Raw genomic sequence first — 22,608 nt, 5'->3', positions numbered from 1 at the left:
CTTGACTTTATTAATAATTGCCATTCTGACTGGCAGGAGATGGTATCTCATTGTGGTTTTGATTTGCATTTTTCTAATGAAAATGAGCTTTTTTTCACATGTTTGTTGGCTGCATGAATGTCTTCTTTTGAGAAGTGTCTGTTCATGGTTTTTGCCCAGTTTTTAATGGAGTCGTGGTTTTTTTTTTTTTTTTCTTGTTTTTTCCTTAAACATTTAAGTTCCTCATGGACTCTGGATATTAGACCTTTGTCAGATGGATAGATTAGAAAAATTTTTTCCCATTCTGTAGGTTGTCTGTTACTCTGATGATAGTTTCTTTTGCTGTGCAGAAGCTCTTTAGTTCAGTCAGATCCCATTTGTCAATTTTTGCTTTTGTTGCAATTGCTTTTGATATTTTCATCATGAAATCTTTGCCCATGCCTATGTACTGAATGGTATTGCCCAGATTTTCTTCTAGGGTTTTTATACTTTGGGGTTTTACATTTAAGTCTTTAATTCACCTTGAATTAATTTTTGTTTAAGGTACAAGGAAGTGATCCAGTTTCAATTTTCTGCATGTGGCTAGCCAGTTCTCCCCACACCATTTTTAAATAGGGAATCCTTTTCCCATTGTTTTTGTCAGGTTTGTTGAAAATCAGATAATTGCAGGTGTGTGGTCTCATTTTTGAGTTCTTTATTCTGTCCCATTGGTCTATGTGTCTGTTTTTGTACCAGTACCATGCTGTTTTGGTTACCTTGGCCTTGTAGTATAGTTTGAAGTTGCGTAGTGTGATGCCTCCAGTTTTGTTCTTTTTGCTTAGAACTGTCTTGGCTATTCAGGATCTTTTTTCATTCCATATGAATTTTAAAGTAGTTTTTTCTAATTCTATGAAGAATGTCAATAGTAGTCTAATGAGAATAGCATTGAATCTATAAATTACTTTGGGCAGTATGACCATTTTCATGATATTGATTCTTCCTATCCATGAGCATGGAATGTGTTTCCACTTATTTGTGTCCTCTCTGATTTCTTTGAGCAGTGGTTTGTAGTTCCCATTGAAGACGTCCTTCACTTTCCTTATTAGCTGTATTCCTAGGCATATTAATCTTTTTGTAGCAGTTGTGAATGGGAGTTCATTCATGATCTCTGCTTGCCTGTTGTTGGTGTATAGGAATGCTAGTGATTTTTGCCCATTGATTTTTGTATCCTTGATGATTGCTAAAGTTGTTTATCAGCTTAAGAAGCTATTGGCCTGAGATGATGGGGTTTTCTAGATATAGGATCGTGTCATCTGCAAATGGAGACAGTTTGACTTCCTCTCTCCCTATTTGAATATCCTTTATTTCTTTCTCTTGCCTGATTGCTTTTGCCAGAACTTTCAATACTATGTTGAATAGGAGTGATGAAAGAGGGCATTCTTGTCTTGTGCCAGTTTTCACAGGGAATGCTTCCTGCTTTTGCCCATTCAGTATGATATTGACGTGGGTTTGTCATACGTGGCTCTTATTATTTTGAGGTATGTTCCTTCAATATCTAAGTTATGGAGAGTGTTTAACATGAAGGGATGTTGAATTTTATTGAAGGCTATTTCTGCCTCTGTTGAGATAATCTGTGGGTTTTGTCTTCAGTACTATTTATGTGATGAATCACAGTTACTGATTTGGGTATGTTGAACCAACCTTGCATCCTGGAGATGAAGTCAGCTTGATCATGGTGGATAAGCTTTATGATGTGCTGCTGGTTTTGGTTTGCCAGCATTTTACTGAGGATTTTTGCATCAGTGTTCATTAAGGATATTGGCCTGAGGTTTCCTTTTTTGGTCTTATCTCTACCAGGTTTGGTATCAAGATGAGTTAGGGAGGAGTGCCTCCTTTTCAATTTTTTGGAATAATTTTAGTAGAAATGATGCCAGCTCTTCTTTGTACCTCTGGTAGAACTCAGCTGTGAATCTGTCTGGTCCTGGGTTTTTGTTTTGTTTTGTTTTGTTTTTGGTTGGTAGGCTATTTATTACTGCCTCAATTTCAGAACTTGTTATTGGTGTGTTCAAAAATTCAGCTTCTTCCTGGCTCAGTCTTGGGAGGGTGTATGTGTCCAGGAATTTATCCATTTCTTCTATATTTTCTAGTTTATGTGCATAGAGATATTTATAGTATTCTCTGATGGTTATTTGTATTGCTTTGGTGTCAGTGGTGATATCCCCTTTATCATTTTGTATTGCGTTTATTTGATTCTTCTCTCTTTTCTTCTTTATTAGTCTAGCTAGCAGTCTATCTATTTTTCATTTTTTCAAAAAGCCAACTTCCGGATTTTTTGATTTTTTTGAAGGGTTTTTTTGTGTCTCTCTCTCTCTCCCTCAGTTCAGCCCTGATCTTTGTTGTTTCTCGTCATCTGCTAACTTTGGGGTTTGTTTGCTCTTGGTTCTATAGTTCTTTTAGTTGTGATGTTAGGTTGTTAACTTGAGATCTTTCTAGCTTTTTGATGTGGGCATTTAGAGATGTAAGTTTCCCTCTTAACACTCCTTAGCCTGCCTTGCAGAGATTCTGGTACATTGTCTCTTTGTTCTCATTAGTTTCAAAGAACTTGATTTCTGCCTTAATTTCATTGTTTACCCAAGAGTCATTCAGGAGCAGATTGTTCAATTTCCATGTAGTTGTGTGACTATGAGTGAATTTCTTAATTTTGAGCTCTAATTTGATTGTGCTATGATCTGAGAGACTGTTTCCCTGAATGATTTCAGGTCTTTTGCATTTGCTGAGAAGTGTTTTACTTCCTATTATGTGATCAATTTTAGAGTAAGTGCATGTGGTGGTGAGAAAAATATATATTCTATGGAATTTGGCTAGAGAGTTCTGTAGAGGTCTACAGGTCCACTTGATCCAGAACTGAGTTTAGGTTCTGAATATCTTTGTCAATTTTCTGTCTCAATGGTCTAATATGGTCAGTAGGGTGTTTAACTCTCCCACTATTATTGTGTGGGAGTCTAAGTCTTTTTGTAGATCTCGAAGAACTTGCTTTATGGATTTGAGTGCTCTTGTATTGTGTGCATATATATTTAGGATAGTTAGCTCTTCTTGTTTAATTAAACCCTTTACCATCATGTAATGTCCTCCTTTGTCTTTTTTAATCTTTGTTGCTTGAAAGTCTATTTTGTCAGAAACTAGGATTGTAACCCCTGCTTTTTCTGTTTTCCATTTGCCTGGTAAATTTTTCCCTATACCTTTATTTTGAGCCTGTGTGTGTCTTTGCATGTGAGATGGGTCTCTTGAAGACAGCATACAGATGGGTCTCAGCATACCAGCTTGCCATTCTGTGATTTTTAACTGGGGGCATTTAGCGCATTTACACTTAAGGTTAGTATTGTTATGTGTGAATTTGATCCTGTCATCATGATGCTAGCTGGTTATTTTGCAGACTTGTTTATATAGTTGCTTCATAGTGTCACTGGTCTGCATACTTCACTGTGTTTTTGTAGTGGCTGGCACCTATTTTCCCTTTCCTTATTTAATGCCTCCTTCAGGAGCTCTTGCAAGGCAGGCCTGGTGGTAGCAAATTCCTTCAGCATTTGCTTGTCTGAAAAGGATTTTATTTCTTCTTCACTTAAGAAGCTTAGTTTGGCCAGATATGAAATTCTGGGTTGAAAACGCTTTTCTTAAATAATGTTGACTATTGGCCTCCAATCTCTTCTGGCTTGTAGAGTTTCTACTGAGAAGTCCACTTTTAGTATGATGTGCTTCCCTTTGTAGGTGACTGGACTTTCTCTCTCCCTTAACATTTTTTCTTTCATTTCAACCTTGGAGAATCTGATGATTATGTGTCCTGGGGTTGATTTTCTCATGGAGTATCTCACTTGTGTTCTCTGCATTTCTTGAATCTGAATGTTGGCTTGTCTTGCCAGGCTGGGGAAGTTCTCCTGGAAGATATCTTGAGTATATTTTCCAACTTGGTTCCATTCTCCCCATCTCTTTCAGGTACCCCAATTGGTCATAGGTTTGGTCTCTTTACATAACTCCATATGTCTTGGAGGTTTTGTTCTTTCCTTTTCATTCTTTTTTCTTTTTTCTTGTCTGCCTGTCTTATTTCAGAAAGATAGTCTTCAAGTTCTATGATTCTTTCCTCCACTTGGTCTATTCTGTTATTGATACTTGTGATCAATATTTTGTGTTGTGGTTTTCAGCTCCATCAGGTCAGTTATGTTCCTTTCTAAACTGGCTATTCTGACTATCGGCTCCTGTATTGTCTTATAATTCTTATCTTCTTAGGATTGAGTTAGAACATGCTCCTTTAGCTCAGCAAAGTTTGTTATTACCCACCTTCTGAAACCTACTTCTGTCAATTCAGCCATCTCAGCCTCAGCCCAGTTCTGTGCTTTTGCTGGAGAGGTATTGTGGTCATTTGAAGACGAAAAGGCATCCTGGCTTTTTGAGTTTTCAGCATTTTTGCATTAATTCTTTATTTTCTTTGTGGGCTTATCTACCTTTGATCTTTGAGGTCATTGACCTTCGAATGGGGTTTTGCTGAGGTCTTTTTTGTTGATGCTGTTGTTTTCTGTTTGTTGGTTTTTCTTTCAACAGTCAGGTCACTCTTCTTTGGGGCTGTTGCAGTTTGCTAAGGGTCCACTCCAGACCCTAATCGCCTCAGTTTTTCCTGTACCTGGAGGTATCACCAGTTAAGTCTGCAAAATAGCAAAGATGGCAGCCTGCTCTTTTTTCTGGAAGCTCCATCCCAGGGGTGTACTGACCTATTGCCAGCCTGAATACATCTGTAGGAGGCGGCTAGGGATCCCTGTTGGGAGGTCTCAACCAGTCAGGAGGAACAGGATCAGGGAGCCACATAAATAATCAGTCTGGCTGCTTTTTGGTAGAGCAGGTGTGCTCCATTGGAGGGTCCCTTCCTTGTCCAGACTGTATGAACTCTCCAAAGCCAGCAGGCTGGAACAGCTGAGTTGACTGAATGGCAGAGATGGTGGCTGCCCCTCCCCACAGGAGCTCTGTCCCAGGGAGAATTCAAAGCTCCATCTGTATAACCCTGGCTAGAGTAGCTGAAGCCCCTGCAGGGAGGTCCCACCCAGTGAGAGTAAAGGAGCAGTCTGATCTGGCAAAGCAACTGTGCTCCGTTGTAGGGGACCCTACCTCCTCCGGATCATTTGAACTCTTCAAAGCTGGTAGGCTGTAATGGCTGAAGCTACTGAACCGCAGAGATGGCAGACGCACCCTCCCCAATAATTTTCATATTAGGGAAATGAAATTTTTGTTATATTGGGTTAAATATAATGCATAATTTAAATTAATATTACATGCTTATTTTCACTTTTGAAATGTGATTATTAGAAAATTTAAAATTACATAAGTGACTCACATTACATTTCTTTTGGGCAATACTAGTTTCTAGCATAGAGAACACCTTGGCCATTTCTCAAAGATTTCTCTGTTCATCTGCCTCATTGCAGAAAAACACAGAAATGTGGCTAATCCATGTTGTGACAGATGCAATTCAGGTATATAGGTCACCCACTAAAATGCAAGTTCCATAAAGGCAGGGACTTTGTATATTGTTTATCACTGTATTCCCAGCACCTACATCATCAGGTACATAGTGGCTGCTCCAGAAGTATTTGTTGAAAAAGAATGAATGAATAGTATTTTTCCTAGGTTTCACAGTGCTTAGCAATTGTGGATGTTCGATTAATGTAAGATGATTGAATCAGATTCTATCTAGATGGACAGCATAGTGGAAAGAACATTAATGTTGGGATTAGGCATACTTTGTCAGTTGTATGATCTTGGGCAAGTTGTTTAACCTCTCTGGCCCAAAGTTTCCTCACTTATAGAATGTAGATTGTAATTGATGGTATTAAATGAGATAATGGTAGTTGAGCTCCTAGTGTAGTGCATGCCTTAAAGTAAATGCTCAATAACTAGTAATCATTAATTTTTTAATCCTTATCCCTTTAAAAAAATCTCATTATGAAGGACTTCCTAGATGAAGAATGCTCTGAATTAAGCTTGAATAATGTAGTCAAAGAGCCATACCCAAATGTCAACCCTTTAGAAAATATTTAACTCATTCAAGAATTTTGGCTGAGAAAATAAAGATGGCATTCAAGTTTAAGATATTTATTTTTAATCCCTTTATATGTTTAATTTTGCCTACCCAATCATCAGAAAGTCTTCTACCACCTACAATTAGGACAGAGTGCAGTAATATTTTAAAGAAAGATGTACTGTATGTACAATAAAATCTGTACCTTATGGGTAGTTAGTTGGGAAAATAAAGAGAAGAAAACTAACATTTATTGAACACCGTATATGTGTTTGGCATTCTACTATCTATTTTTAAAATACATACATTATACATATTCAAGCACTGTAACATGCACAAAAAGAGCAAAAGATAATACAATGAGATATAACTCTCTCTTCTCAGAGGCAGCGGCTGTAGCCAGCTTATTCTGTGTCTTCCATAGATAATTAATGTGCATACCAGCATAGACAGACAGATAGATGATAGATAAGTAAATAGGTAATTAGAATAATCTTTATCTTCAAAAGCTCATTTAATCCCCACAATAATCCTATTTAGGGAAAAAAAATTTTTCTCATGTTATAAATAAGGGAGCTGAAGCTCCATGAAGCTGTATACATTCTCCATTATCCATAGCTAGAGAGCAGTGGAGCCTGGATTCTGAACCAGGTCTCCAGTGGCTTCCACACTCTTGGCTTGGGAGGATGAAGATCTGTCAGCCATGTCTCTGACTTTCTCTTCCCAGCATCTTTGTGCAGGTAACACCACTGTTCCTGCTGAGAAAAGTGAGATGGGATCCTCTTCTTCACCACTATCCCCTATCTCAACACTCACCCCCAAAAATCTTTCTAAAAATTGGTAAATACCAAGCACTGCCTAGGCATTTTTGTAAATCAAATTTCTAAAGAAACACACACGTACACACACAAAATTTGATTCACTTTCCACTAATTGATATCATATCAATCACAATTATAGTTAATCCAGGTCTTTTCCCCAAACTTGTTTTGGGTTTGCTCCAAGTCATCACTAATTCTAATATGGAATAGATCCCTCTAAAAGATTGTTAGGACCAGAATGTCTGGCTAGCTTGGAATCAAACATTTTTACAGCTTCTTACTGCTCATGTTGTGCTCCTTCACAAACACAAGATAATGGTTCTTATATCTTGTGTCTACACTTCTGAATTTATTGCCTTTCTAGACCCACCCTAATTAGAAAGTTTTGCACCAGTTCCTTCTGACTCCTCTATTCCCTTCCTAACATAGCTACAGTGGAAGAAACAAACCTCACCACAGCAACTTTGCTGAGAGGGCGCTGAACTTATTAACTGCAAATGTTGTCATTTTCTTATTCCTGGTAAAAGAAAAAACCTTACCCTTCTCCATGCCAGCTCCATTCCTAGCTACCACTTAAACTGAAATATTATTGTTCCTTAGTAACCCTTTACTACCCTTCAACTTTTATAGTTTACTTTTTGATTGCTTAAGTAAAAACATTTTTAATGAACTTTTAAAGAAATTATAGCTTTCCATCACAGATAGTTAAAAAAAAGAAAAAGAAAATATACATACATCAGAAAACAGAACAAAAAAAAAGTAAAGATTATTTCGGCCAGGTGCAGTGGCTCATGCCTGTCGTCCCAGTACTTTGGGAGGCCAAGGAGGGTGGATCAGGAGATCAGGAGATCGAGACCATCCTGGATAACATGGTGAAACCCCATCTCTACTAAAAATACAAAAACATAATTAGCCGGGTGTGATGGCAGACACCTGAAGTCCCAGTTACTCAGGATGCTGAGGCAAGAGAATGGCATGAACCCAGGAGGCGGAGATTGCAGTGAACCGAGATCATGCCACTGCACTCCAGCCTGGGTGACAGAGCGAGACTCTGTCTCAAAAAATAAAAAAATTAAAAAATAGAAAAATTATTTCATGCAGTTGTGTGCTGAGAAATGTTCAATTAGCTTTTAATTGGGTGTGTATATTCATATATATAATTTATGTTTAGTACAAATTTTATTGACTTGAAGGATGTGTAGACACAGATTCATTAATGATAATAAAATATACAATAGTCTTTATTGTAAATTCCATATAGAATTTATTTTGCTGAGAGGGCACTACAGGATAAATTCCAATTATTCTCACAGATTGCTTTCATTGATTTTTGCTAAGCATTTATATCCCTAACCAGCCTATAGTTGTAATTGATGTGTGAGTATAGTTCCAACATGAACATTGGTTGATATTTTCATTTCAGTTAAATAATAAGAAAAAAGTGATTCAACAGAGACATACATATTGGAGCTTCATTTGTTTATCAATGACATGAGTGACTTCTTTGCTGAATTGGATAATGGTTTCCAAACACCAGAATACTTCCTATTTTTTGTGCTACTCACAGTGTAATGGCTACAGATATTATACACTTTTAAGTTTAATCTTCATTCTTCCATTGCTATCTTAAGTCTAGAGCAACAATCATCAAAACAGTAAATCAAGCCCTAGCTTATAGCAATTGCAAATTTCTGTGGGGCAAATACTCCTACCACAGCTGATTTTAAGACATGCAGAGTTGGAAAGACAGATACTCCGTTAGCAAAGGACAGATACAATAGATGTAGATAACCTCAAGAGCATAGACAGTAGGAAAATGTCAAAAAAAGATTAGAAAGTGATGAGTTTTGAGTATTTATTACCTTTATTTTTAACATAATTTATTTAATTATAAGTTTTTATAATTTAATTTTTAATGATGGCTTGCAAATTTCTGAGAATTTAACAATTGGCTCCCACAAACTAGTACAAGCCAGCTCCAGCTCACCATTGGCTCATATGTTTGCCCCTCATAGGTCGACTTGGGAAACCAACAATTACACAGAGTTTAATGGCATCTGTGAACAGCACCTGTAATGTCACACTGACATGCTCTGTAGAGAAAGAAGAAAAGAATGTGACGTACAATTGGAGTCCCCTGGGAGAAGAGGGTAATGTCCTTCAAATCTTCCAGACTCCTGAGGACCAAGAGCTGACTTACACGTGTACAGCCCAGAACCCTGTCAGCAACAATTCTGACTCTATCTCTGCCCGGCAGCTCTGTGCAGGTAACTAGCTCTGCCCATCTCTCCTGGTGAGTCTCAGAGATCACTCTGAGGAGCTGCAAGGTCTGAATGTGGGCCACATTCTCTAGGGAAATGTGCTTCCTTTATCTTTGGCCTGGTCACTGAGGGCATCACCTCCCAAGAAGCCCACTGGGAAAGAGGCCAAAGCCTTCTGAGAGATGCTAGACATTTCTGGGTGTTCTGTGGCAGCCCCTGATCAACTCTGATTCAATTTCTCATCCTGGCTTTTCATAGCGAAAGTTTAGTTTCCCTAGGAGCTTTGGCACTCCTTTGGAGGGCACCCAATTTTCATAATGCCCCTGACTGTGGACAAACCTGCCCAGCCTCTTGGGCCTATTTCCTGAGAATCAAGACTCACTGCATCTTCTATTTTCAGACATCGCAATGGGCTTCCGTATTCGCCACACCGGATTGCTGAGTGTGCTGGCTATGTTCTTTCTGCTTGTTGTCATTCTGTCTTCAGTGTTTTTGTTCCGTTTGTTCAAGAGAAGACAAGGTAGGATTTTCCCAGAAAGTAAAATGTGGAAACTCACCTTCTCTCCTCTTGGGACTGAAGCCATTTATCCAAGGTTTGGCCAAAAGGTCCATTGTTCCAGGGAATCTGCCTTCTTCCAATCCCCACCCCACCACCTCCCAGAATGATGGCTCTGAGGATGGTATGGCATTACCCTGAGTGGTCTTCAGAATCCATTCCTGAGATCACCAGTATCTGGTGGGCCCAGAACATGGGTTCAAGCTTAGTACCTACATGAACAAGCTGTGCTTCACTGTACAAGTGTGTTCACCTCTCCAACTCAGTGCCCTCATGTGTGAAATGTTTAGACTAGAGGATCTCCAGGGTCACTTCCAATTTCATTGTATTTTGATAATGACTATTGGAGAGTCATTGAGAAACATGTACTAATCCTGTACTCCATGGTTGTCACTAGATCCCTCTGAATCGCTCTGGATCATTTTGTAGTTGTGCCATTCTCAATTCAGAAAACCTGATCTTAGACCCTCAATGAATCATTATACCCTCCTATTCACCCATGTCTGCCCAAGAACTTCCTTTTCCCACCAATCACAATAAAAAACATGGAACTTCTGCTTCCATGTTCCTGAGTCGCCTTTGGGTCTGACTCCTCAGGTTCCTGCTTGAACACCTTCACTAAGAACACTTGTAAGTTCTCAGCCACAAAGTTCCTTGAATAATAATTGGAAGGGATGGGGAGTTCACAACAGAGTGGTTAAGACTAAGCATGTGTTTTGCAGTCAGTCTGGGGGTGAAAGTCCCAGCTTGACCATTTATCAGCTACCAGTTATTTTATCATTATAAGCTTCCATTTCTCAGTTGTAAAATATTCATAGTAATAAGGTGTGCTGCATATACTTGTGGAATTAGATTAAATGGAATTAGAAATACAAAATACTTGACCCAATTCCCAGTACGTAGTAAGTACTTGATAAATGTTAACTAGTATATTGATAACTGATGGGCCTGGGGCATGGTACAGAGGAGGCATTCTAGAGGGAAGAGGATTTGTGACATGTGCCATATTCAAACGGCCTCACAATGGGGAGAAGGGACAGCCTGCTTGAGCCACGGGTGATCTGCAAGGTCCCTCAAAGAGATATCGTCTTCAATTCCTCACTGCCTCTTGGAAAGAGAAAAGGGATATTCTTTGCATCTATAAATGAGACAAGAGAGAGCACTCCATTTGTCTCATACTCACCAAATATGGGATGGAACTAAACTCTGAATGTTGGAGCCCTGTAATACTGCTCAGCTCAGATCTGTTATTTGTTGGTGTATTGGTGCCCTGGATTATGAAGGCCCAAAATTCTGGCCATTTTTTTTCACCTTGACCCTAAAATGTTCTGTGTTAGTACCAAAGCAAAGGAGTACACTGACGTGAATGTCTCTTCTAGCCTATACATTCTTAGAAGGAAAGACTTATCTACTGTCTTTTCTTCTCTGGGGCCTCACACAGAGCCTGGCACATAGAAGGAGCTTAATAAATGCTTATTAACTGTGTGAATTGGCAGGGTGTTGTGGCTCATGCCTGCAATCCCAGCACTTTGGGAGATCAAGGCATGTGGATCGTCTGAGCTCAGGAGTTCAAGACCAGCCTGGGCAACATAGTGAAACCCTGTCTCTACCAAAAATACAAAAAAATTGCTGGGTGTGGTGGCACATACTTGTGGTCCCAGCTACTCAGGAGGTTGAGGTGGGAGGATCACTTGAGTCCGGAAGATGGAGGTTGCAGTGAGCTGTGAGGTGCACCACTGCACTCCAACATGGGTGACAGAGTGAAACCTCATCTCAAAAACAAACAAAAAGACTGTGAATCAATCAAACAAGCAATAAATGTTCGTGGAACATCTACTATGTGCTTAACATTGAGATGGTTACAGCAAGGTCTGTGCCAAAGGTAAAGCAGTGTATAACTAGAGAGAATCAATCAAGTTAAAAAACTAAGACCGTGACATGCAAAGTCAACTAGCCATGCAAGACAGTCAGTGGTAAGTGTCAGAGACACAAAGGAAGATCCTGGGTGGAAGAGCTACGTTTGACTGTCCACACAGGGAGGGGTTGGGGAAATTGTCTTTGGCCTAATCCGGACTCTAGAGTAGAAGAGAATTCCCACTGATCTGTGGGTGAGGCCTCAGCCAAGTGACTCCTGAGACATTCTGAGGATCCAAGCATCCATTTCAAAGGATGGGAGCATTTAACCCCTGGTGGCTTCCTTTCTTCATCTTAAAAAGAGAACATTGGAATAGATCATCTCTAAAAAAAACCACCTTTCACAGACTGTGGGTCTATATTTATTTGTGAGACAGATGCTGCCTCAAAGAAAACCATATACACATATGTCATGGCTTCAAGGAACACCCAGCCAGCAGAGTCCAGAATCTATGATGAAATCCTGCAGTCCAAGGTGAGCTGATGCAATTCATGGACACTCCTGTGCCACCATCTCCATGACAGGGAGTCATGGGCGCCATTGCCCTCTGCCTGTTTTTGTCTAGAAAGCAGCCACAGCCAAGAGTTCAGAGGTTCCAACCAGGAAATACCATGTCAGGGAAATGATGCCACGGATCTTTCTATGAGGACAGGAACGTGACCCATTGTCACCCCATGGCAGCCTCCATGGGCTGAGGCCCTGAGTGTCCCACAGTGGGCCTGGCTCCAGGTTAGTTGAACCATGACTAGGAGCAAGACGCCCCCTAGAGGGGCCACACAACAGAGGAGCTCCTGGTGTGAGGTGAGGGCTGCTATGTGACTACCAAGGTGGTGAACAGGTTGCTAAGGGGGCTCCGAGGCAACAGAACTGACAGACAAGTTCCCTTGAATGCCCCTCCTGGTCTAGCAGTAGCGGCTTGCTTTCCCTCAGACTCAGAGTCACTGTTCCACACCCCTCCTCCCACCCCCGCTTTACCTGCCTGCCCCTCCCTCCCCTCCACCCTGGATCACCTTCTCCTGTGTCCCTACCAGCCTGCCTCCTTGAAGTCTGCATGGAATCAAGGGGGAGACTGAGGTCTGCCTGGTCAGTCTAGCGCCGTGCTTGGACTGGTAGGGCAGTTGGATCCATAGAGGCCATGGAAAGCTAAAATCTTGACTGAGCAGGACTCAGCCTGAACCATAGTATCCCTCCTCTTGGCCTCTGAGGTTTTTCACCCCCAAGACCCTGTCCAACTGCTACCCATTCACCCCCACCTTATCCCTTCCTGATCCTAAGCCTCTCCAGAGTTGGACGGAGCCAGAACTGAGGCCAAGGGGGAGGTCACCTAGTAAATGTGGGACCAGAGAAGGATGGTGGGTAGAATTAGGAAAGGGGACTTGTAAGATTGGGCCTGGGCTCCCTCACTGAGGGGAAGATGCGTGTTTTACAGGTGCTTCCCTCCAAGGAAGAGCCAGTGAATTCAGTTTATTCCGAAGTGCAGTTCGCTGATAAGGTAACCCTTTCTGGCTTTTTATCCTTGTTTTCCTATCTCTTCCAGCCATTCTGGTGTACCCAGTCCATCCAATCAGGGACTAGCTGGTTCCCCTGGTACTCCTTGTAGTTCTCAGGACCCACTGCCTAGGGTTTTGGTCTATACATACTTCCACCCATGTACAGAGCCCCACTCCCCAGGTCAATGACCACCCACAAGTTGTCCTACTTGGGATGCTGATCCCACCTTTCAAATACAGAAGTCCCTATGCCTCTGGACTATGGTATAGGAACTCCATCCCGTATAACACCTGGGGCCACTGCTAGCTCACGGTGTGAAAATAAGAAAACGGGTGCTTCCCTCCGAGCAGACACAGGCCCATGCCAGATGCCCAGATGAGTGAAATGGAGCAGAAGCTGACTTTCAGTTCATTTGCTCCCTCAGCTGCTCTTTTACCACACGCAGCCTGCACAACCATTTGTAGTGTCAAGTGCCTTGTGCCTTATGCCTGTGCCTTATGTCCTTCTCTACCATATGCAAAGCCCTCTGACAGGACTGTAACTTTTGGTGATCTAAGGAGGGATTGTCACTATCTGAAGGTCCTCACTGCGGCTACAGTCAGGACAGCTTTAGAGTTGCTTAAAGAATCATATTTTCTAAGTATTCCTGTTTAATAGCCGAGCTACCAAGCAGGAAGCTAAACTGAGTAAGAATTAAGAGTGATCCTATAAGGCAATAGGGAGGACATCTATGAGCTCAGCGAGCAGGGTGGTGCTATTTCCTTTTAAAGAGGACTTGGAGCACAGGGCAGTTTGCTTGAAAAGATAAGCCAAATGGACTGGACAACCAGATAGAGGGACCTTTATTTTCTCAGTGCTCAGGAGAGGGAAGGAGGGAAAGAAAAAGAAGGGGAGGAGTGAGGAAAGAAGAGGAGAAGCAAAGGAGAAGGACAGGCAAGAAGTGAGGGTCAGGGTGTCCAGCATATTTGTGCCGGGATCTCAAGGAGAGTTGGAGGAAGAAGAGTAACCTAACTTAGAAGGAGATAAAATTTGAGGGATTAATCATGGAGTCCTGGATTGTGACATCTCAAGATAAATCCTTATAGACAAGTTAGATGATAATTATTGGGTCAGTATTTAATTTAAAACCTAAGACTCCTCAAGGCAGTGGGAAGATTGTTTGCAGCCTTCTAAATGCCTAGAGCACAGGAGATGCTAGCAGTGAGTCCCCACTATGTATAGGTGAAAGTGGAGTTATTGGGATACAAAAAAACTAGGGCTCAACTAGGAACAAGGTATGCAGGTAGCTTGAACCTGAATGTTGCCTCAAGCCTATAATCAAAATCTATTCCAAATATGGCCCTGCCCCCATTCCCTCTCATTGCTCTTTTCTGGGCTAAGAAGTTAATTGCTCAGGGCCTCCCAGATCGAGGGTGGCTGGAGCAGACACGAGGGACTCAGCAAAGAGCAAAGCCCTGCTACCCCAGATTTTCCCAGCACGAGGCAAATCTAAGGCATCCCCCTGTGCCATTTGCTTAACTCCCCTGGGAACTTGCAGGACTGGAGTTCCCCAGCAGCCCCTCTCAGTTAACATTTTCTCACATGTTCCTCTCGTGCACAGATGGGGAAAGCCAGCACACGGGACAGTAAACCTCCTGGGACTTCAAGCTATGAAATTGTGATCTAGGCTGCCGGGCTGAACTCTCCCTCTGGAAACTGAGTTACAACCACCAATACTAGCAGGTTCCCTGGATCCAGATCTTCTCTGCCTAGCTCTTACTGGGAGATTGCAAACTGCCACATCTCAACTTGTAAGCAAAGCAGGAAACCTTCTGCTGGGCATAGCTTGTGCCTAAATGGAAAATGGACGCACACCCTTCTTGAAATGGCTCCCTTCTGAATGAATGATAAAGCATGTTACCTAGTATAGTTTTCCCAAACTTCCTCCCATCATAGCACATGTAGAAAATAATATTTTTATGGCACACTGGGATAAGCAATCAAGATTGTTCGCTTCCAGAAGCTGCATATGACTAGAGGCCTCTTGTGAATGGAGGTAACAACCCTGCCCAGTGACTGTGGGAGAAGGGGATCAATATTTTGTACACCTGTAATAGGCCATGGCACACCAGCCAAGATGCTCTGCTCATAGTCAGTATGTGTGAAGATCCCCGGTGCGTGGCCTCCACCATGCATCTTGAGCAAATTAGGAAAAGGTACCCTTCGCTTGAGGCAGATGCAGCCCTTCCCCCGAGTGCATGGCTTGGGGAGCAGAATGTGGGCTGCATATAAGCACAGTCATCCCTTTGTCTGGGAATCTTTGTGCAGGGCACGACAGGCTTAATAAGTCCAAACACAGATGACAGTGCTGTGTGGGTCTCTGTCAGAGTTGTGGCTCTCAGCCATGTAGACACACTCTCCAAATGGAGTGTTGGAAAATGTTCTTTCTGTACAGTCTAGAGATTGCTGGGACACTTTCCTTGGACTGCTACTTCAGAAACCTCATAGGATTTTCTTTCTGGCCAAGATTTCCTTTTGTATCACTCCAAGCAGCCTCAGCAGAAGAAGCAGCCATGCCCAGTATTCCCGCTCTCCAAAAGGAGTTGACCAGCTTATATTTCTCATACTTCTGGGGAACTGGGTGTAATCCAACCATCAAAATAGACCTTGCAAGAAACAGAGTCATTCTCCAGAAGGAACTGGGGAGATGATGGTGCAGATGATGAAACTGGGTTCATCCCAGCTCCAAAGGCTCAGAGAACTATGGGGTTTAAGCTGAGACAGAATGCCCCCATCCCGGCATCCCCCACAAACAGACCACCAGCCAGCTTACACAGGCATTAACTCTCCACAATGAGGAGGAATCATTCACAGCTGAGCAGGACATTTATATGATCATTTGAGGAAGTGTTTCCCTTATGTGTTAGTAAATATAATCAGCTAACTCGTAAGTCCCCATGAACAGTCCTAGGCTGGACAGCAGAAACGGGCTGCATTTGAGCAGATAAAGACATCAGTCCCAGTAAATGAATCCATAGACTCATCTAGCACCAACTACCATTAGCACTATGTTAGGAGCTGCAAGGCCCCAAAATAGAAGATATGCATAATGTCTGTCCTTGTGTAGCTCAGGAGACAATTCCAGCACAGACACTACAGTTAACGCTGAACTGAAGCTGCAAGTAATGGCATGAACAGTCAAAAAAGACTTTATGAGGGGGCAGGGCTGAAGCTGGGCCTTGAAGGATGGATGAAATTTGGATAGAGAACGAGGAAGACAGAAGGCCTCCAAGTGAGAGAAGCATGAAAAATGAGCAGTGGCCTGGATCAGTGGGGTGTATTCAGAGCACCTCTCCAGATGCATGCTCACAGTCCCTTGCCTATGTGTGGCAGAGTGCCCCAGCCAAATGTGTGCCCTCACCCCATGTCCATTTCCATGTCCTTCAACGCCCACCTCAAATGGTACCCCTTCTGTAAAGCTTTCCCTGGTATCAGGAGTCAAAATTAATCAAGGATCTTTTCACACTGCTGTTTCTTCTCCTTTGGTCCTTCTATCACTAAAACTCATCTCATTCTGCCTTACTGCATAACTAATTATTTGTTTTCCTCACTACATTGTACATGTGGGAATTACAGATAGACAGAAGCCAGCTGGGGGTGGTGGCTCACGCTTGTAATCCTAACACTTTGGCAGGCCAAGGCAGGCTGATCACCTGAGGTCAGAAGTTCAAGATTAGTCTGGCCAACATGGTGAAACTCCATCTCTACTAAAAATACAAAATTAGCCAGGTATGGTGGCACACATCTGTAGTCCCAGCTACTCTGGAGGCTGAGGCAGGAGAATCGCTTGAACCCAGGAAGTGGAGGTTGCAGTGAGCTGAGATCACAGCACCGCACTCCAGCCTGGGAGAGACACAGTGAAGTTCCATCTCAAAAAAAAAAAAAAAAAAAAAAAAAAAAGATAGAAGCCAACAAGCATGATGCAATCAAATTCTGGCAAGCATTAAATATCAGGATGCAGCTGGGCACGGTGGCTCACGCCTGTAATCCCAGCTCTTTGGGAGACCAAGGCGGGTGGATCACTTGAAGTCAGGAATATGAGAGGAGCCTGGCCAACATGGTGAAACCCCTTTTGTACTTAAAATACAAAAAATTAGCTGGATGTGGTGGTGCACACCTGTAATTCCAGCTACTTGGGAGGCTGAGGTGGGAGAATCGCTTGAACCTGGGAGATGGAGGCTGCAGTGAGCTGAGATCCTGCTACTGCACTCCAGCCTGGGCAACAGAGTGAGACTCTGTCTCAAAAAAAATAAAATAAAATAAAATAAATATCAGGATGCATACATCAGAGGCTGTTCTGAGTGTAAAGGCATTTTGGAGGGAGAAGACTTTCAGAGTTAGGCAGACCAACTAAGAGGTCAGCTGAAGCACCAAACCAGTTGTCAGGAGGTGAAACGCAGCACCCCAAGAAAAGACGTACAGGAAGGAATAAAGAGGGTTGGTCGTAAAGGATGGAGGAGCTCCAAAGTGACACTGAACAGGCTGCGTTTCTCCTAAAATAAAACCACTCCTCACTCTGTGGATGCGTTGAAGACTCATTCCTGAACATCTTTATTCTCTAACTTATCCTCTTCCTCCTCCTAATTACTCACTCAAGGAAAATTCCTGGTGTCCTAATGCCCTTGTGTGTATTGTCAAAAATAAAAATCGGAAGCAGGTTAGATCTGTTAGGTATTCCAGAAGAGCAAACCTGGAATGAAGCCAGAGCCCAGGAATTCTGAAGGTGGCCTTTGGGCTTAGAATACCCTGCTCTTGTCTGTCCTCTCACTGTTTCTCTCCTGTGAATCTCCTGATTCATGAACATATTATCTGTTCACCCTTCTCTCTAGGGCTCAGTTCTTAGATTTTCCTTCTGTAAAATACATGTGATGTTATTTTTCCCTCCACAACTTTCCAGATGAACTAGACTGTGACCAAGAGGTCTATAAAATCAAAGCATCATGGAACAGGATCTTGTATCAGAACAAAGTGTGCCGGTTTTTAAAAATGTGCATCAAAATGGAAATCTCAGAGACAGAGCCCTCTGGTGGAAAGTTCTAGTAGGTCAGGACAGTCCCTCTGCCCGCAGACACCTTGGGCTTTACTGAGGGACTCAACTGAGAAAATGAGGAATGTTGCAGCTCATGATTCTTAGAAGAAGAAAGTGAAGCTCATTTAAAATATGATTTTAAAAAATCTATAGAACACTCTAAACTACACAAGCTATGAGGGAATAGCCTAGTTGGGCCAGCTTGGAAAACGGGCACAGGCAGGAAGGAGCCTGTCAGGTTTGGACTGTGTCCACAAAGAGCACTTCCTAGGTCTTGCCTGGAGAGAAGGAATGGCTGGGCAATATTTTCTTCCAGACTCATTATTTTTCTTCTGTTTAACTTTTCTCTGAATTTCCGTTGATTTGTATAAATTTTCTCAAGAATAATTAGTGACAGTCTCTACTAGTTGTAAAATGAAGCTTGAAGGCCAAGCACAGTGGCTCATGCCTGTAATCCTAGAATTTTTGGAGGCCAAGGTGGGCGGATCACAAGGAGTTCGAGACCAGCCTGGCCAACATTGTGAAACCATGTCTCTACTAAAAATACAAAAAAAAAAAAAAAAAAAAATTAGCCAGGCATGGTGGCGCGTGTCTGTAGTCCCAGCCACTCAGGAAGCTGAGGCAAGAGAATCACTTGAACCCGGGAGGTAGACGTTGCAGTGAGCTGAGATCGCACCACTGCACTCCAGCCTGGGTGAGAGAGTGAGACTCCATCTCAAAAGAAAAAAAAAATGAAGTTTGAATAACAAAGACAATAAGAGGAAGTATAATGAGTGGTCATAAATGTGGGCTCTGACAGTAGAGTGCCTGGTTCTGAATCCTGGTTTCTTAGTCATGTGACCTTAGGCAAGTTACTTTAACCTCTCTGTACCTCAGGTTGTCCATCTTTAAAATGGGGATAATAATAGTGCCTACCTTGTAGGGTTGATGTGGGGATTAAATGAGATGTTGTTCATACAGGAATGTGCCTGTGCATGACAAAGTTCTGGAATTTTTTAATAAGCTGTTCTTCTAGGCCTGAAATCATCAGAAGATGCTAATCCAAATACATGAAATAAGCTTCTTATAACAGAAATGCAGCTAGTATTATGCAAAATTAATGTTGTATATCAAACTTTTAACTCTCATCCCTCCTTATTCAGATATATTTTGTTATATGCAATGTTTTTCCCCCTGTTATTATGCAACAGTATATTTACCTGATGCTATATCTGCCTCCCCAGTTAGACTGAGAGAACAGGGGATATACCTAAATAATAATAATAATAAATAATAATAATAGAGAGCTCCTTGAAGGTAGGGAGCCTGTAAGAATCATTGAGGGCTTATTTTGCATACCAACTACTAAACTAGATGCTTCATACATTGTTGTCAATACTCATGACAGCCCTGTAAAGTAGAAATTAATTCTTCCAGTTAACACTAAGAGTGACATAATGAATATCTTGGCAAAGTTGGAAAGCTGGGAAGACAGGATTTGAACTCAAGACTTCTTGCCACCAAGGGTCACGTACTTGTACTCTGCCATGTGGCCCCTTTTTACCTCCTGTGGATTCCGCATACCTGGCACTTGGCCTTAGGTGTACATGCACCTGGCACTTTGCCTGACACATAATAGGTGGACCACAAATATCTATTGAATGAATACTTGCATATGCTAATATTTTAAGGTACTAAAAGCAGCTCAAAGTAAATATATTAATATATTAATTCCATTGTTATCTAGATAACCACTCAACTTTTCTGTTGAAAATGCCCATTTAATTAAAGAAGGTTGGATAGAGCTCTTCATATGCATTTTGGACAGACAGGGGTTTCAGGTCATAAACACTCTGATGAGTTAATATAAAATGAGAGAAACCGTAAATTTCCACCACTAAAAATCACAAAAATAACAGAAACAAAAGAAGAGATAAGAATTTGGAGAATTATGCTGAACAATTTTGTGGTTAAAAAAAACAGCTGTGCATGTTTAGACTTAAATAAGCCCCCATCCAAGTGTGAGGAGCCCTGTAATTTTTCAAAACATATGAAAGTGTTAATGCATTTTGACAAAGGACCATTTAAAAAGTCTTGAATTCTGACTTGAGGAAGCAAAGTCATGACTAATACATTCTCTAGAGACTTGCAGACTTTGGGAATTCACAAAAGAATGGATGATAATTATTAACTGTTACTGGATGATTGCCCAGACAGTTCTCAACAGCCCTGTACGAGTCTCTGGGTTTGGGATGGATCAATTCTGTGACCGGAAAATGGCCAAATCCTTGCAAAAGAGAAATATTTTTCTTATAAGATCTTGTTGTAGGCAAATAATTCATAAATTATTTGTCAGAGAATCTTTAAATGCTCATAATCTCAACTCTTTCATTTACAACTTGTATTTCCAATAGTTTATGGATCATCTCTACATAGATGTCAAAAGTCACCTCAAGTTTAATGTGTCCAAAATTGAACTCACAGGTCTGTCTCTGACCTCCCAACTTGCTTTCCTTCTGTTTTTCCTATGCTAATGATCCACCATAATCAAAATAATTAACATTTATCCAGTGCCTACTATGTACTATTCCCTGTCTTGTTTTACATTTACTCATTTAAAGCCCATAAGAAACATTAAAACTCATCTGCCTTCTGAAGAAGATACAATCATCCTCCTTTTTACAAAGTAGGAAACCAAGTCACAGAAAGGTGAAGTCTTTAAGGCTGAGTCACAGTAGTTCATCCTAGTAAACAGAAAAGCCAGGATTCAATTCCAGGGGCTGGGTGCAGAACTGCGAGTCTTCACTGCTTCACCAATCAGCAGCTACCCAAGGCAGACAACTTTTTCATCCTTGGCTCCTTCACTCTCCCTGTCACCCCAGATCCCTCTACATCTAGTCAGAGAATAGGTCCTGTCACTTCCAACTTCTCTATATGGCTCTTCTCAGCCATGTGCCCTCAATCAGTCTAATTCTCTAACACACCTTCCCTCTATATGCGCACTCCCTCAGATCGTTGCTTTATCACGTGTTACCTGGGTTGCTATTACATAAAGAGAAATCTTTCTAAAACAAGGATCTTATCACTTCACTTCCATACTAAAATGTTTTTCCTGGGGAACCACACTCCTTAGCAACCTGACCCATCAGACCTTCCAGGCTGTCTCCTGCCTGCTCCCTAGGCTCCAGCCACACAGAATTATCATGGGCCCACACACCCACCAAATCCTCCCATGCCTTTGCCCATGTTGTGTCCTCTGTCTGGGATGCCCTTCTCTCCTTTCTGTCTCTGACTTTTTCATACATCAAGGATTAGACAGAATATCCCCTTTGTATGGCCTTTCAAAACCTCCCGTCCAAAGCTAAATATGTAGCCCTCTATTTATACTTTTATAGCATTTGGCACACGATTACAGAGTAGTAGCTTTTTATCACATTCTCTGATAATTATATAGATAGGGTACTTCTTAGCTCTTTTCTCCAACTAGCTAATAAGTTGTTTTGTGTCTGAGTGCCTAATTTTGTGTTTTGTGTCTGAGTGCCTCAATTCCTCAACAAAAAGTTTATTGATTAGTTCATTATTCATTTGAATGTGAAAATTATGCTCACTAGCGGCAAGTGCCACTAACCCTATTCCAGAAGCTAGGTGTCATGTTTGCAACAACATATCGTATCCCCTCTACAAGTCATCTTTTATTTCAGGCATTTGTAAGTGTCCATTAATAAAGTATGGTTCATAAATTTTACCTTGTAAGTGCCTGAGAAATGAGACTACAGGCTCCATTGCAGCAGGACACAATAAATATTATTTCATAATGCATCTATTCTCTTTTGTGTTTTACTTTGTTTTGGTTTTTGAGAGCAACAAAAATGAAGCAGATGAAACAGCAAAGGAGATAGTCCACATGATAAAAGCCCTGTGCCATCTGAAAATCTAGGCCCTGAGTGGACACAAGAGACCAAGGGATTGAGGGTATAAGACAGACAATGAAAAAAAGAAAGGCTGATGTGGAGAGATGATTGGGACCTTGGGAGGAGACTGAGAAGCTAGAGACAGGAAGAACAAATACCAGAAACAGAAAGAACCCGGAGGGCAGCAGAGGTGCTTCGTCACAGATGGAGAAGCGAGTTCTGCCTTGATCAACCTAGAGAGAGGAATTTGAGGACTTAAATCACGTTTTGGGGGTCATCTCCCTCCAGGGCAGGAGCTTTGTCTTACAATTTTTCCCTCGTGGTGCCCTATCACAGGAGCCGATGCCTAGTAGAGCTTAGTAAGTATTTGCTGAACTGAATTTGGATTGGCGCCCACATATCAGGAGAGGAAAAGGCGTCCTGGAAATCACATTCAGAGTCTGAGTCCAAAACTGGAGAGTAGAAAGTCTCTGTGTCACCCATAGTGCCACTTGGAGGAAAGGGATAAAAAGACTGGGCTTTTAACTGAGGAGAATGAGGTTGTGGTTCCCACAGAACTGTAGGTGCAGGGCCTCAGAATGTTTGGT

General features: G+C 41.7%; 1 protein-coding gene across 9 annotated transcripts in view; it reads left to right on the top strand.

The window, feature by feature from the left end:
* The window catches only part of CD84 (CD84 molecule), a 38,289-nt gene extending 16,360 nt beyond the window's left edge, over positions 1 to 21,929 (top strand). For 2 of the 9 annotated variants that reach the window (XM_003892925.3, XM_021925743.2), the window contains 5 exons: positions 8,856 to 9,107; positions 9,502 to 9,621; positions 11,949 to 12,046; positions 13,002 to 13,064; positions 14,664 to 21,929. In XM_003892925.3, the coding sequence (XP_003892974.1) occupies positions 8,856 to 9,107; positions 9,502 to 9,621; positions 11,949 to 12,046; positions 13,002 to 13,064; positions 14,664 to 14,729 (599 nt within the window). In that variant the 3' untranslated portion in view covers positions 14,730 to 21,929. Of the gene's footprint in view, positions 1 to 8,855; positions 9,108 to 9,501; positions 10,233 to 11,948; positions 12,047 to 12,137; positions 12,374 to 13,001; positions 13,065 to 14,663 lie in introns of those variants that run through there. The other 7 variants (XR_002516978.2, XR_002516979.2, XR_002516983.2 and 4 more) reach the window with 7 other exon arrangements.
* The last annotated feature ends 679 nt before the right edge of the window (positions 21,930 to 22,608 follow it).

Source organism: Papio anubis, chromosome 1 (assembly GCF_008728515.1).
Source record: "Papio anubis isolate 15944 chromosome 1, Panubis1.0, whole genome shotgun sequence".
NCBI classification, from domain to species: Eukaryota; Metazoa; Chordata; class Mammalia; order Primates; family Cercopithecidae; genus Papio; species Papio anubis.
This window is presented reverse-complemented; position numbering and strand designations above follow the sequence as displayed.